Source organism: Coturnix japonica, chromosome 1, assembly GCF_054131305.1.
Source record: "Coturnix japonica strain WE chromosome 1, WE-NBRP24, whole genome shotgun sequence".
Classification (NCBI taxonomy): Eukaryota; Metazoa; Chordata; class Aves; order Galliformes; family Phasianidae; genus Coturnix; species Coturnix japonica.
The window spans coordinates 48,743,605-48,757,667 of record NC_140663.1 but is presented as its reverse complement, the minus strand read 5'-3'; the positions used below and the strand labels follow the sequence as shown (position 1 = coordinate 48,757,667).

The 14,063-nt window shown below is 41.7% G+C and overlaps 1 protein-coding gene across 12 annotated transcripts in view; it reads right to left on the bottom strand.

The window, feature by feature from the left end:
• The window catches only part of TXNRD1 (thioredoxin reductase 1), a 37,025-nt gene extending 30,545 nt beyond the window's left edge, over nt 1-6,480 (bottom strand). For 7 of the 12 annotated variants that reach the window (XR_014935328.1, XR_014935323.1, XM_085518473.1 and 4 more), the window contains exon 1: nt 6,380-6,480. Coding sequence is in view for 2 of the 12 variants with exons in the window: in XM_015864466.2 (XP_015719952.2) it covers nt 6,380-6,442 (63 nt within the window). In the remaining 10 variants the exon portion in view is untranslated. Of the gene's footprint in view, nt 1-6,284 lie in introns of all 12 variants that reach the window. The other 5 variants (XR_014935327.1, XM_085518467.1, XM_015864492.3 and 2 more) reach the window with 1 other exon arrangement.
• Nucleotides 6,481-14,063: the final 7,583 nt, after the last annotated feature.

Genomic DNA, 14,063 nt, shown 5'->3' with positions numbered 1-14,063 from the left:
AAAAATGTACCAAGAAATTTTAAAGAAACCCATCCATAGCAGAATAGGAATTAGGAACCCAAGACAAACCACTGAAGATACACTGGCAGAGGGATGATGAAAGCCACACCAAATGAAGATGTTTTCAAGTGCCATTTCTCGGATGGCCTAATTCAACATTCCCTACACCCCTGGAAAACACTTACTCAAATGAAAGCCTGAAGTGACAAAATTCTCTCCTTTCAGCTCCATTTTCTAACGAGAGTCTTGGGACTGACTCAACAAAAGCCTTCAGTCTGAAAAGTCTTAGGAGACATGTACTTGCCATAGAAATAAGGGAACTTGAAAGCCCACTCCAACAAGATCCAGGCTTTCACACAGACTTTCCCATCAACTCTCGCACCACCAAAGCCTGTAGCAATATAAGGCAACTGCTACTTGTCCTAGAAAGTATTCGGTCTTATATAACTGTTTACAGCGAATCATATAGGATTTAGTGAGGTTGCTCTAATTAGCATTAATAAGAATGTTTTTCCATGAGTATAGCATCACATGCTAACCTCAAATATTTCTAGAGCAGCTACAATGCAAACTACTGCCTGAAAGAGAGCAAGCTGAATAAACAGGAGTAAACTTCAGACTCTCTTCCTCAGTAAAAAGGCAAGTAATGCTCAGTGAATCACCTATCTTTGCATTTGCCTCTTCCAATCTATTTAATTGTGAGCAACATTAACTACGTTATGAAAAACAAAGCTTCTCTAGCTTTGGAACTGTAGTAAAACCTGTAAGATCTCATCTTATATAACCTTGTAGCAACAACAATTTTTACCATGAAGTTTTATCTATTCCCTTCAAAAGTCACTGTTGCTTTTGGATTTACACATGGTGGTATAATACTTTGTCTAATCCAAATCAAAAGATAGAAAGTTAATTATTCCTGATGTAACTAACCGTGGGCACATCATACCCAATGCAACACCGGCTCACCCTTCCTTTGGGACAAGCTGAAATAACTGAGCTTCCTCATTTTTGTTTTTTCTTGACATTCCTGTGGTCAGCTCAAACCTGTATCTACCACAAACTGTGATTAATACGCTTGTGCTAGAGGAGGAAGAGCCACCAGCCACACTTTAACAAGCATGAGACCTGAGGCACAGGGAGGTAAAACAGTGCTCAGTGGGACTTGGAACAGAATTTCCTGGCACTGTACCACTCATTAGACCATACTGCTATCAGCCATGCCTTTACTGTCTCTATCACACTGAAGTCATTTATCCATTCCCACACATCTCTTTGTAATTAGGCTTGCATTTGAGTCATGGGGAACATAAAAAGAAAAAGAAAGAGAAAGAGAAAAACATCTCACCTAGAATCTTACTTTTTTCTTTGTGCCAAACAAGTCAGTGTTAAAAACAAACAAGGTTAAAAGAAAACAAGGTTTTTGAAATAGTCTCCCAGAATGTAAAAGAAGTTTAATGCTGTTACCACACTGTGAAAAGTAGTCAAGCTTGAATGTTTGAGATACTTTTCAGTATTTAATCCAAGCAGGACTATTTTAAGAGAGGGGAAAACGTGCTTATTTTAGGCCTGAGAAATCAGTTTTTAAGCCTTGAAAAACAGAAGAACTTAGGTGGAACCATTTATTCCTGCTTGTAGCAGCTCAGCAAACAATTTCAGCAGTTGTAGGATGTGATCAAAATACTGTATCCCTGCAGATCACTGCCCTCAAACTTCCTTTCCATGTAACTAATAATGCAAACTGAGGCGTACAGATACTGACAAAGGTCTAACTGGAAATGGTTGTGAAAGATGGGTGGAAAACAATGAACAGTTCACTTCTGAGAAGTGAGAAACAATGTAGAGAAATGTGCTTGCTTTGTGTCAGGCTGTTCACACAGTGGTGGGGTTGAGGAAGTAGAAAGCTTCCTTACTGCCACAGCTGGGACACTGTGCCAAATAATACTTTCTTCTCTGAGTAATTACATCTACATGTAAAACTGAGACATTTGCTATTGTGGAACGTGAAATAGGAGGATGTCTCAGTTTACTACTTAAAAACATTTTCAGACTCTTAAAGAAAAGCTTGGGACTACCCTACCATAGGCTCCTATTGTCTGCTGCTTTCCTGGCATGCAGGTGAGGAACATCAACAGGAAACTATTTAACCTGGGGTACAGTTGACACACCACAGCCCCTTACTGTTTTTCCATATAGGTCTCACATGTAGACCCAGCTACATGTAGGTCAAGGGCAATCAAAAGAAAGGCTCAGTTCTTTAAATACCTGGCTTTATGGCTGGTCCTGTCACCAGAACTTGGGGTTATTTTTAAAACTAGCATATATGGTGCTGGGTTTGTTGGCACCAGATGGGGTTAGACTTTCTCAAAGAGGGAGAAGGATCCTTGAGGAAAAGCTAGTGGGGTTCATTGAGAAAGCTTTAAACTAGATGTGAATGGGAACAGGGGAGATAATGAGCCTTCCCAAGATAAGGTGTGGAATGCCATAGCTCTATTAGAGGGACAGGGTGCTGGCAGGGGCCTTGAAGGACCTGCTGCCAACACTGAAGCACATACAAAACTCTGTGATGATGAGGCAGTGACTGCTGGAGTAACAGGAGAAGGCAACAGGGAAATTCAAGGGAAATACCTAGAAGGAACTAAGGAGTTATCATTTAAGGAAGTGACAAGATCAGCTGCTGAGCTGCAGTGCCTCTACACCAACAAACGCAGCTTGGGAAACAAAAAGGAGGAGGTGGATGCTACTGCACTGCTTGAAAACCACAATATAGTTGTCATCATCAAAACCCAGTGGGATGATTCCCATGACAGGAGTGTGGCTATCAATGGCTACAAACTGTTCAGAAGAGACAGGTGAGGAAGGAGCAGTGGGAGTATTGCTAACCACACCAGGAAAGGAATAGAATGTGAAGAGCTGTCCCTAAAGAACAGTCACGAGCAAGTCGAAAGCCTGTGGGTGACAGAGACCTAGGCAGCAAAGGGAGCCTTGTGATTGGTGACTACTATAGGCCACCAGATCTGTCAGAACCTATCAGTGAGGCCTTCTACCTCCAGCTCCAAGAGGCATCATGACCACAAGCACTCATCCTGCTGGGGAACTTAAGCCACCCAGACATCTGCTGGAAAAGTAACACAACTTGCTGTAGACGATCCAGGAGGCTCCTGGAAATTCCTAAAGTTAGGAAGTTCAACTTTAGGAAAGCTAACTTTCTGCTCTTCAGGAAGTTAATCCCTAGGAAACTGTACTCAAGGGCAAGAGTGTGGAGATCTTTAAGGAGGCTTTCTTCAGGATACAAGAGCTCTCCATCCCCAAGTGTACCAAGTCAAGAAAGGAAGGCAAAAAAAAACAATGGCTGAACCAGAACCTGCTGGTAAAACTGAAGAGCAAGAAAAAAAAAGGGCTGAATAAGGCCCTGAGCAACCTGATATAGATGTGGTGTCTCTATTCACTGCAGGGGAGTTGGACTAGGTGGCCTTCAGGAGTCCCTTCCAACTCTAACTCTATGGTTCTATGAAAGAGAGAGAATATCTAATAAAGTTTAACTAGTTAAAGGATTGCTCCTTCATGAACACATGAAAAAAACTGGAAAAAAGACAACCAGTACATTGTGAAGGACAAGTACTGCTCCCATTCACAGCAGAAGTCAAAGGGATGGCCTAACTGTTAACCAGGGCAGAAGGAAGCACAAGCAGGCATGACACCACCTCCAGGAGGCAAGTCTTCCCCACAGAGTGCAATGACATCTATTACTGTGACGCCCAAGCACTTCACATGCAAATCACATGGCCAAAACTTTGCAGGAAATACTACAAAAATAAATAAATACATAATTTTGAGGTCTCATTACTCACTTCATCATCACACATAAATAACAAAGCAACTCGATCACACTCAATGCTGGTATTCCAGCACAGAGCTAGGACCTCTCACATACTACCAAAACCAGGCAGTAATGCTTTGAACAGTACAATCCAAATTCACTTTCTAGAGTCCAACCCAAATTTCATTCCAAGTCTGAAACAAATTTCTATCTCCACCTGAAAGGAACTGGGCAACTTCAACTTACATGAACTGAAAACACAGCCGCTTGTGAAATTCATCCCCCGTGAGGAGATAACAAGAGAGAGCCATGCAAATACTGTATTTTCCCATATCATACAAACACTGTATTTTATAATGCAAAGGATGAAAACCATGCTATCTTAATTTTCAGCCATGTAATGTTAGTTAGCTTTGATTTTTATCATGATTCCTTTTTATTTTGGCAATAAAATGCATGTTTCATAACACAGAAATACTAAAATAACACAAAGATAGATGAGCAAAATTAACTCAGAAGAGCATTATTTTCTGAGTTAATTCCAATTTTCATACTTTCACATCCACAAAATGTGTCATAAGTACTGCAGCCAGTAAAGTAAACCAAATACTATTTGAGGATTGCAGGATAACCTTTCCAAAAGCACAAGCTAAGAACAAGGGAATTTTTTTTAATAGCTATGTTACATAAAACATATATAAGCAGTTTATCTTAACAGTTTTACATTTTCCAATGCTAGCCAACATTTTTCTTGTCAATTTTGCTCATTACTGGCAAGAAACTGTTTGCTTAAGACATTTCAACAAATTAGTAACTCTGAATTTATTGTTGTCATCGACAAAATAATGGAAGGGTGGGAAAAGATGCAGAAAGTAATTAAGAAATTCTTACAGCTGGGAATGACCCAGTTTCATCCTCCTACTACTGAAGGGACACAAAATTTTGAATATACCTTGTAGGAGTGATGTACGTAGACATTAAAAAAAACAACAGTCTACTCCCTGGTAAGACTAACTACAGAAAAGGGTTAATTTAAGATTCTCCATGCTTCAGGATTAGTTAAACAATGATTAATTAACTCACTTTTTTTTTTTTTTTTTTTTTTTTAAATTTCCATTGAGGACTCTACATCCGGACGCAGTACTCCTGGTGAGGTCTTAGCAGCACAGAGCAGAGGGGCGGGATCACCTCCCTCACCCTGCAGTCCACACTTCTTTTGATGCAGCCCAGGATACGGTTGGTTTTCTGGGCTCTGAGGGCATGTTGCTGGCTCATGTCCAGCTTGCCATCCACCAGCATCCCTAAGTCCTTTCCATCAGGGCTGTGGTCTATTCTTTTGTTTCTCAGCTTGTATTGACAGTGGGAGCTGCACTGACCCAGATGTAAGACCTAGCACGTAGCTTTGTTGAACCTCATGAGGTTCTCTTGGGCCCACTGCTCCAACCTGTCTCTCTGGATGGCTTACACTTTCTTACACCGAAGGAAACAAGATTCAGCAGAGCATATAATCTGAAGTTCTTTTAAGTCATGTTAGCCTAAATGAGTCAGATTCACAAGGATGAAAAAAACTCATTAAGATGCATGCTTCACTTTTGAGTTTGTGTCAGAAGATAACATCACTGTCAAGAAGAATTAGGTCTGAGTATCTTAACTACAGACTGTTAATTCTGCTCCAAACCCTGTGCTACCACAGCTGCCTAACATTTAGCAGTTGATGTAAAGCCACACTAGGTATTTCTACACATAATAGGCATGTGGCAGTATTAGGAGAGGGAGCTTACCTGCTGTGGGCCAACCTGAAGTCTTCCCAGGGAGCTGCACTGCCTCCAAATGCAAGGCAAGTTATTTTTCTGGCAGCAGCTGGAGAGTTTTGTGGGTTTTTGTTTGTTGTTTTTTTTTGTTTGTTTGTTTTGTTGGTCTTTCTTGCTACAGTAAAAGAACACCCAGTGCTTCCATTGCCATGCCTTTATCTCAGCTTATAGGACTTTATATAACTGAAAGATGCTAAGCAAGATGCAGCCATAACAATAAGCCTATTTCAAGAGTTTTAAACAGCTATGAACCTCATCTTCGTATTTGCCAGCTCCTGCCTTACACAGATCCTTACCTCACAGGCACCTCTGCTCCTGTTTGCCACATCACTGACAATTTCCATCCTGCATAATAAGCCTTGAGATGCTCTGTGTTATCTTAAAGCTACCAAGGCATATTAGTTTAAACAATCCTCAATTACTGCATCAATAAAAACACCCTTAAAAACAGGCTCCTTTCTCAAGAGAGCTGAGAGCACTCTTTAAGCAGTAGATGCTCTTTGAAATACTATATCCGGGGTGCTTTTACGGTAGGTGGGACCGCTATACAGCACCAGTGCGGGCAACTCTAACTACATCCAAACAGCACCGGAGGCTGAAGCTCCGAAAGCCGAAACACGAACGCGCTGCTCCCCACCGAGCTCCGCCCGCTTTACCTAAAAACCGAGTTTCTTGGGCCGCTCTCTGTACTTCGGCCTTCGCAGACTGCCGCCCCGCTGCGAACTTCTTACCACAGCCGGCAGCCGCCTACCTGCCGGCCGCCATCGCTCCGGGCCTGCCGCGCCGCCTGGCTCTTTCGCGGGGCGCTCCCCATGGCGCGGCCCTCCGCGCCCACAGCCCGGGCCCGTCGCCACGGCGACCGAGCGGGCACAGGTCCAGCCCCGCGCTTGGTGCGACCCCTTGCGGCTCCCGAGGCCGCGCAGGGCCGGGAGAGCAGATCGTGGCCCGGCTGTGCCCGCTTTCGTACAAAACCGTGCCAAGTGCCTGCCTAGAGTTTCTGGCATAAACAGAGTGGACAAAAAGGCCTGAGGCTCCACAAGCCACCAACAGAGCAGCACGCAGGTATCCGCCGTTGCTGTCAGCTCTAACTGGAACTTTTTTCATGCTTCATGTGGAAAGCATGTGACTTGTCACACCAAACATAGCCATTTGCCTCCTTAGTTTTCTTAGAGCAGATACCAACACTTTCTGAAAGGTTCCAAAAAAACCCATCTCAATAAAACAGCATTGTTGGTGGATGAAGCTTCTTTGGTTAGGCAGGTCACTGTGCTGCATGCTGAGTGTGAAGGCTGCTGTGCTCCAAAAGGAAAAATGTTGAATTCCAAAGCACAGTGATTGCTCTGAGCCCATTATGTATAATCACAGCATAGTTTGGGTTGGAATGATCCTTTAAAGATCACCTAGTCCAACTCCCCTGCAAGTACATCTAGAGCACAAGACTTACAAAGGGCAGCTGAAGAAACATGCATTGACCAGTATGGAGAAGAGGAGGCTCAGGGGAGACTCATCCCTCTCTACAGTGGCCTGAAAGAAGGCCACTGTAGTCACTACATGACTCGGGGGTTGGCCTCTTCTCCCAGGTAACAGAGATAGGATGAGAGGAAATGGCTTCAAGCTGCACTGTGAGAAGTTCAGATTGTAGAGCTGGAAAAAATTCCTCTCCAAAAGAGTGATCAGGTGCTGGCACAGGCTGTCCAGGGAGACTGTGGAGTCACCATCCCTGGAGGTGTTCAAGAAATGCATGGATGTGGTATTTAGGGACGTGGTTAGTAGACAGTAATGGTGGCAGATGGATGGTTGGACTAGACAATCTTAGAGGTCTTTTCCAACTCTAATAATTATACAGTTCTATGTTCTACAGCTAGATCAGATTGCCCAGAGTCCCTCCAGCCTGACCTTGGACATCTCAGGGACAGGGCAACCACCACATCTCTGGGCGGTTCCTAACAAAACTCTGAAGTTGCTTTGTGGTCCGAGTTCACTCATGCTCAGTGTCCTCCAGTGTAATATGCAAAGACTGTGTCTCTTTAAGATCACAGGTGACCTCAGTAATGTTTCTCATAGGTGATGACAAAACACTTAGGCTCTCTACTGCACCACAATAGTGACAGCAAAGGGATAATAGAAAGGGAAAACAGAACAGGATAATAACTTCTGAATTTTAAAGCTTATGATGCACTGCCTACCAGTCCTCAGGGTCTGGTGGTTTGTTTGTTTTTTCACAGAAGAATTCAGCTGCTCCCATTTATGCTGCTATATTACTCATTCACTCCATAGTGATATCTCCCCATGTAAGCTGGAGTTTCTACTAAAAAAAATTACGACTAAGTTTGTATGTGGAATAAAATCTCTGAACTCACTGTGGGTATGATCACTGAAATTTTAGAATTGATATCTTCAACATAGATATATGTGATATAAGAAAATTGCGATGACAATTAGGATAATAACTGTTATGCACATCCAGGGGTTATTATAGTTTCTGAATTAAAGTTATTAAAATCACTTGATGAATAAGTTTAAGGCAGGAACTCTGTTCTGTCAAAAGACATCTCAATATTCTCATAAAATGAAGACAAGCAGTCAACATGAGAAAAAGAAACAGGTTTTAAAAATACCTTGGTGTGTTATTACCGTCCTTGAAATCATTCACTGTGTTTCATTTTGTTTATTGCTTTGCAATTACGTTCTCATAACATCTCCTTTCATTAGGAAAAGGAAAAAAAAAAAAAAGAAAAAAAAAAGATCTCACACTGTTGTGGTGAAGGTTTATTGAGGAAGTAGAAAAAATGAAGTCCAACATTGGAAGTGTTTGTTCCATAATGCTGAAAAACAGTGCAACCAAAATCTTTATTTTCCAACATCACTTTTTAATTTTATGTGTGGCAATCCAAATGTTATGTCATTGTAGAACAGAATCTTGATGCTGCACCTGAAAGCTAGCATTCATTTTCACCATCTTCATCCCACTCCTCCAAATGCTGCTTCTTCCTACACAGCTTTACTTACACACCTCTCCACTTACCCTCATCATTAGAAAGCCTCACTAATACTGCCTTCAGGCCATTCAAAGTGCAGCCTGAGTACTTACTTATATTCCTCAACTGTTATTTTAATCATGCCACTCCTTACCTCGGCCTCTTTAAGATAACTCCTTTCAACATCTTCCATAGGCTTCATAATTTCTCATGAGTCACAGGTTGTGATCAACTTCACGATCCTGTAAACTCTTTCCATTTGTGCTGACTTGTTATTCTGCTAGATCATCCTCTCTCTCCAGTTATATCCACTTCTTTACCTTGTTTATGTGATCTCCCACAAGGGCATTTTATTCTTACAGCATTCCCCACATAAGATCTGCTTCTAGGCAAATCCAAGAAGCATTTTTTAGTTCAATTTCTCATAGAAATCAAACTTCTTGGGGCTAATGAAAAGCCAGGTACATCCATTTATCTTAGAATTTATCCTTAGCTGTCTGAGCCACATACATACACAAGGTCTGGTGCTGGGCCACTGAAAAGAAATCAGAATGTGATGACAAGAATGCTAACGAGAAGGAAGAGGATAAAAGAAAAATAATGCAGTATTAATAGTACAATGTCCTGCTACCTTGTTTGTATATTACACACTTTTCCCTTGTTCTTTGACTTCCTCTCTCTGTTTAGACTCCTTGGGAGAGAGACTTTATCTTCCTCTCTGTTTAGAAAATGCTTGGCATTTCAATATCTACTGCTGTCCTCCTCATAAATAATCTTCATGTTGTCCTTTTCCAGTAGAAAGGACACACACTGGAAAACAGTATTCAGGATCATAAAAGCTTGAGGAAGCCCTGGTTCCTGTAACACCTACTTGATACAGACACTAATTAAATCCCTGTTGGAGTCATAGATAGATCTGACCAATTAAGTCCTTGAAAGCCTGTTTCAGTTTGATTCCAAAGCACTGACTGAAATATGCTTTCAGATTGTCTTTTAGTATGTTAGTTCTGTCTACATGAAAATTTAGTACAGATTCTCAAAAACTGTAGTGCTAAGAAGCAGGACAGCAACAACTGCCCCATTAGAAACACCCGTAGAAAAAACAAAAGGCTTTAAAGTCTGTCACATAGCATCCTGTGTTGAATACCGGATTACTATAGAGCACAGATGGCATAAAATACCACTGCTGATGTTAAGAGATCAGCTAGCTGTTCAATTAATTCATAGGTCTAGGAAGTCTACAAAATACCTGAATTAATAATAAAAATAGCAATCACAGTAAGATACTAAATGACAATGTTCTTCATAAAAAATGAAATGTTAAGTGTTTCATTTCATCTTGAAGTCTTGGAAATGTACGGCAAATGTATTTGGTGCATGACTGTTGCTGAAGAGCCCTGAAACAGAGCTACAATAAATTAAATGGTACATCAGTGGGGATGTACATGAGCTAAGTGACTCCCAATTCCTTACCACACAAGTGATCACTAAAATAATATTATAATTTCTGTCCTCAGCAATATTTCTGTATGGTCCTTTTATTTGTAAACTAGGAGGAAGGCTTCTGTCAGTAAATGAAGAGCCCACAGTGCCACCTTCTTATAAGTGACTGAATTATTGGTGCTGAATGCAAAAATCACCTAGATATTTACATCATTATAGCTGGCACAGTCCTTGCATTTTCTGAATAATAATGTCATTGAAATAACTGACATTTCTGCAAACTTAGATACTTCTTACATCAGTTACCTAAGAATTTGGCCTCCCTTATAAGCTCTTGATCTAAACTCAGACTGCAGCCAACCGAGAAAGACATCTCCAGATGGTAGCTCATCCCTCCAAAGACAAGCACTTCTGAAGAGTGGGCCTATCTATCCATAGCCCTTTGTTTGGACAAATTCAAGTGAGAATTTCAGTTTTCATGCTTAAGTTGACAGAAGAAATCTATGTTTCTGCCTACACTATAAATGTGACAGTGTCAGAATCTTAGTGATGGTTAAAGGGCACAGTTAAGATTCAACTGTTGCAACAGATTCTGGCTTAGAGAGCAATTTTGTTTCAGTGATCTGATACAGTGGTAAACTTTCAACTCTGCAGTTTGAAATCCCCTACAGTGACCTCTACAGGTGAATCATAGAACCACCGAATCACCTCCAAGATCATCTAGTCTAACAGTCCACCTATCACCAATGTTTCCCTACTAAGCCACATACCTTAGTACCACATCTATACGTTTCTCAAACATGTCCAGGGACAATGATTCTACCGCCCTCCTGTGGAGCCTGTTCCAGTATGTGACCACTCCTTTGGAGAATAAATTTTTCCTGATATCCAAACTGAACCTCCCCTGGCTCAACTTGCAGCCATTCCCTCTGGCCCAGCCGCTAATTATATGGGAAAAGAGGCCAACCACCACCTCACCACAACTTCCTTTCAGACAGTTGAAGAAGGCAATAAGGTCTCACCTAAGCCTACATTCTTCCAGACTAAATAATCCCAGTTCCCTCAGCCGCTCTTCATAAGATTTGCGCTCACCAGATTCTTTGCTCTTCTCTGGACATGCTCCAGGGCCTCAACATCTTTCTTTCAGTGATCAGCCCAAAACTGAACACAGCACTAAAGATTCAGCCTCACCAGAGCAGAGTATAGAGGGACAACCACCTGGTGACACTATTTCTTACACAAGCCAGGATGCTGTTGGCCTTTTTGGCCACCTGGACACACTGCTGACTCGTTTTCAGCTGAGTGTCAATCAATAGCCCCAGTTTCACTTCCTCCATAATGTCTTCCACCCACTCTGACAAAAGCATGTAGTATTGCCTGGGGTAATTGTGCCCAAAACGCGGGACCTGGCACTTGGTCTTGTTGAACTTCATGTCACTGCCCTCAGCCCAGTGATCCAGCCTGTCCAGATTACTCTATAGGGCCTTTCTACCCCCAGGCAGATCAACACTTCATCTCACCTTGATGTTATCTGGAAACTTACTGAGGCTGTACTCAACGCCCTCATCCAGGTCATCAATAAAGATATTCGACAGGACAGGCCCCAGTACCAACCTCTGGGGAACATTAACCATGACCATTCGCCAACTGAATTTAACTCTATTCACCACCACTCTCTGGGTCCAGCCCTTCAGACAGTTCTTTTCTTAGCAAAGACTGTTCAAGCCATAGGCTACCAGCTTCTCCTGTGGGACAGTGTCAAAGGCTTTGCTGAAATCTAGGTAGACTGCATTGACAGCTTTTCCCTCATCCACCAGGTGGTTCACTTGATCATTGGAGATCCACTTGGTTAAGCAGAACCTACCTCTCTTGAACTCACGGAAACTGAAACTACAAATAGAGACAAGTGAGATAGCTCCCAGAAAACTCAAATGGTTCCAGGAACGTGCTATATTCCTCCAGTCATGAGAAGCAAAACTAAGCAATCAAATTTATTACCATTTTGAAATGCAAACACAAAGCTTGAAAACATACACTTCTGAAAAGAAATTCTGACGATACAGTGCAAAATTTTAGACCTACAGTCCTCCAGAGCCCCTACTCTGTGACTCCAGTGCCCCAGCACTGTCAGTCATGAGGCTTTCCTAACTGCAGCTTCGTAATCACAACTGACCTGGGCAACAGTCCACATTTCCTCACTTCCCATTTCCATCTGACATAGATACCTTCTGGCTCTCTCTGCAATACTCAAAGCAAAGCATTAATGGAACCCAGCTTCCCAGCCCATGGGAAATGTAGAGTTTCACTGCAGAGACATTAAGCAGCTGCTTGTCCTCTTCCACAGTAGAATTAAGATTTGTTTCGCCATACTTAGACCACTGGATAAATTCAATCCCACACACAGCTGATAACAGGAGAAAATAAAAAACACATAACCACAGTGCAGTGAAATGCAGATAACAAGTAAATCCATGTGAATAACGTTTGAAAACACATCATGTACTTAGCTATAAAAATGACCAGTTAAATTTTTAATAGAGACACTTTGGCTTTTCATTTTATATTTGGTAAATAAGTATTGTTTTTTTCCCCTGTTTTTCAAAAGGAGTCCAGAGCAATGAAAAGTTTCCCTATCCAGGAGGCAATAATTGCACAAATGCAAAGCAGGGCTCCTGTCAGATTTCATCTTAGTAACAGTGCCGTGTTGCTTTGTTGAAAACAAAGCAGTGTAGATACAGTTATAGTTTCATCTCTTACTGTTGCTGTGTTACTCATGGCCAAGTTAGAGACTTCTTTCAAGATATCAGCCTTCAAACAATTCTGTATGGACCATCTTCTTGCATGTGTACTTTGAAGTTCTTGGTTGCTTTTGTGGTATGTTTACATTTGATGTTTTAGTCATGTTTTAACATACAAATTACCTGATTACAAGTCAGTTCTGCTTCAGGAGCATTTCAAAGGGATTGCTGCTAGCCATATTAAGCACCACCTGGCAAAAATTAAAGTACACCTAAACTTCAAATGGTATCTTTGGATGTACTTGCTTCGTTAGTGAAAACAACAAGCTAATTTTTCTTGTATGTGAAGGAACAAGACATATGCATTCGTGCACTGCCTATTTGTCCTGTTTCCCTCAATAATTTTGGACATGTTGGCCAATTTTAATCAAACTTATATACTCTATTTCTGTACTTCTTTTGCAAGAAAGGCAGTTGAGTGAGAAGAAATGGCTCAAAAGTTTGTTCAGCTCCTATTACAGATTGCACATAGGATCTCAGCCTCAAGGATTTTCAAGAAATAGCTTCCCTTGCCTCTTGTAAGCTGTGATACCGTTATCTTAGTATCTGGTATCCTAGTACTAGTACTAAGTACCTTAGCATCTATGTACCGAAGCATGCTGGCATCTAAGCAATTCAGTTCATCTCAACCTAGAAAAGTAGTATTGTTACTGATGCAGCAGACAGGGAATTGAGACAAAATGCAGTTAACAAAACAGACTATCAAATGTATTTGCTTAGCTCTCAATTGAGATTTGATGGCCTGGATTTGCCCAAGATTATACAAGTAGTGTGCAGGGAACTGAATCCAAGCTCGCACCTTGCTCTTTGGACCATGGTTCCCAAATGAGCTGTGGCTATTTCAGAATCACGCTTTGCCCATCCCGCTTTTGGCTGGGTACCAGTTCACTCAGAATAAGCACATCCTTCAGTCCTCATAGTGGGGATAGCAAAGCTCTCTACTATCAGAGTGCCGCCTCTCAGTCGTGCTGTCACAACACAGACCCTGCTCACGACTCTTTCAGATCTGTGGGACCACTAACCATGAATGGCACCTGAGCAATGAGTTCCTTCCAAGTGTGGCAGGATTTTTACTGTTGAAAGGGCAATACAATCTAAAAGCAAGCCACACTGGAGTTGCTAAATAATTTTTTCCATATATGTGAGAGTTTTGGAAAAATGAAAGATGTCTTGATCTCTAATCCATTCCATCTAATCTCCCCCTTCCGAGACTCCT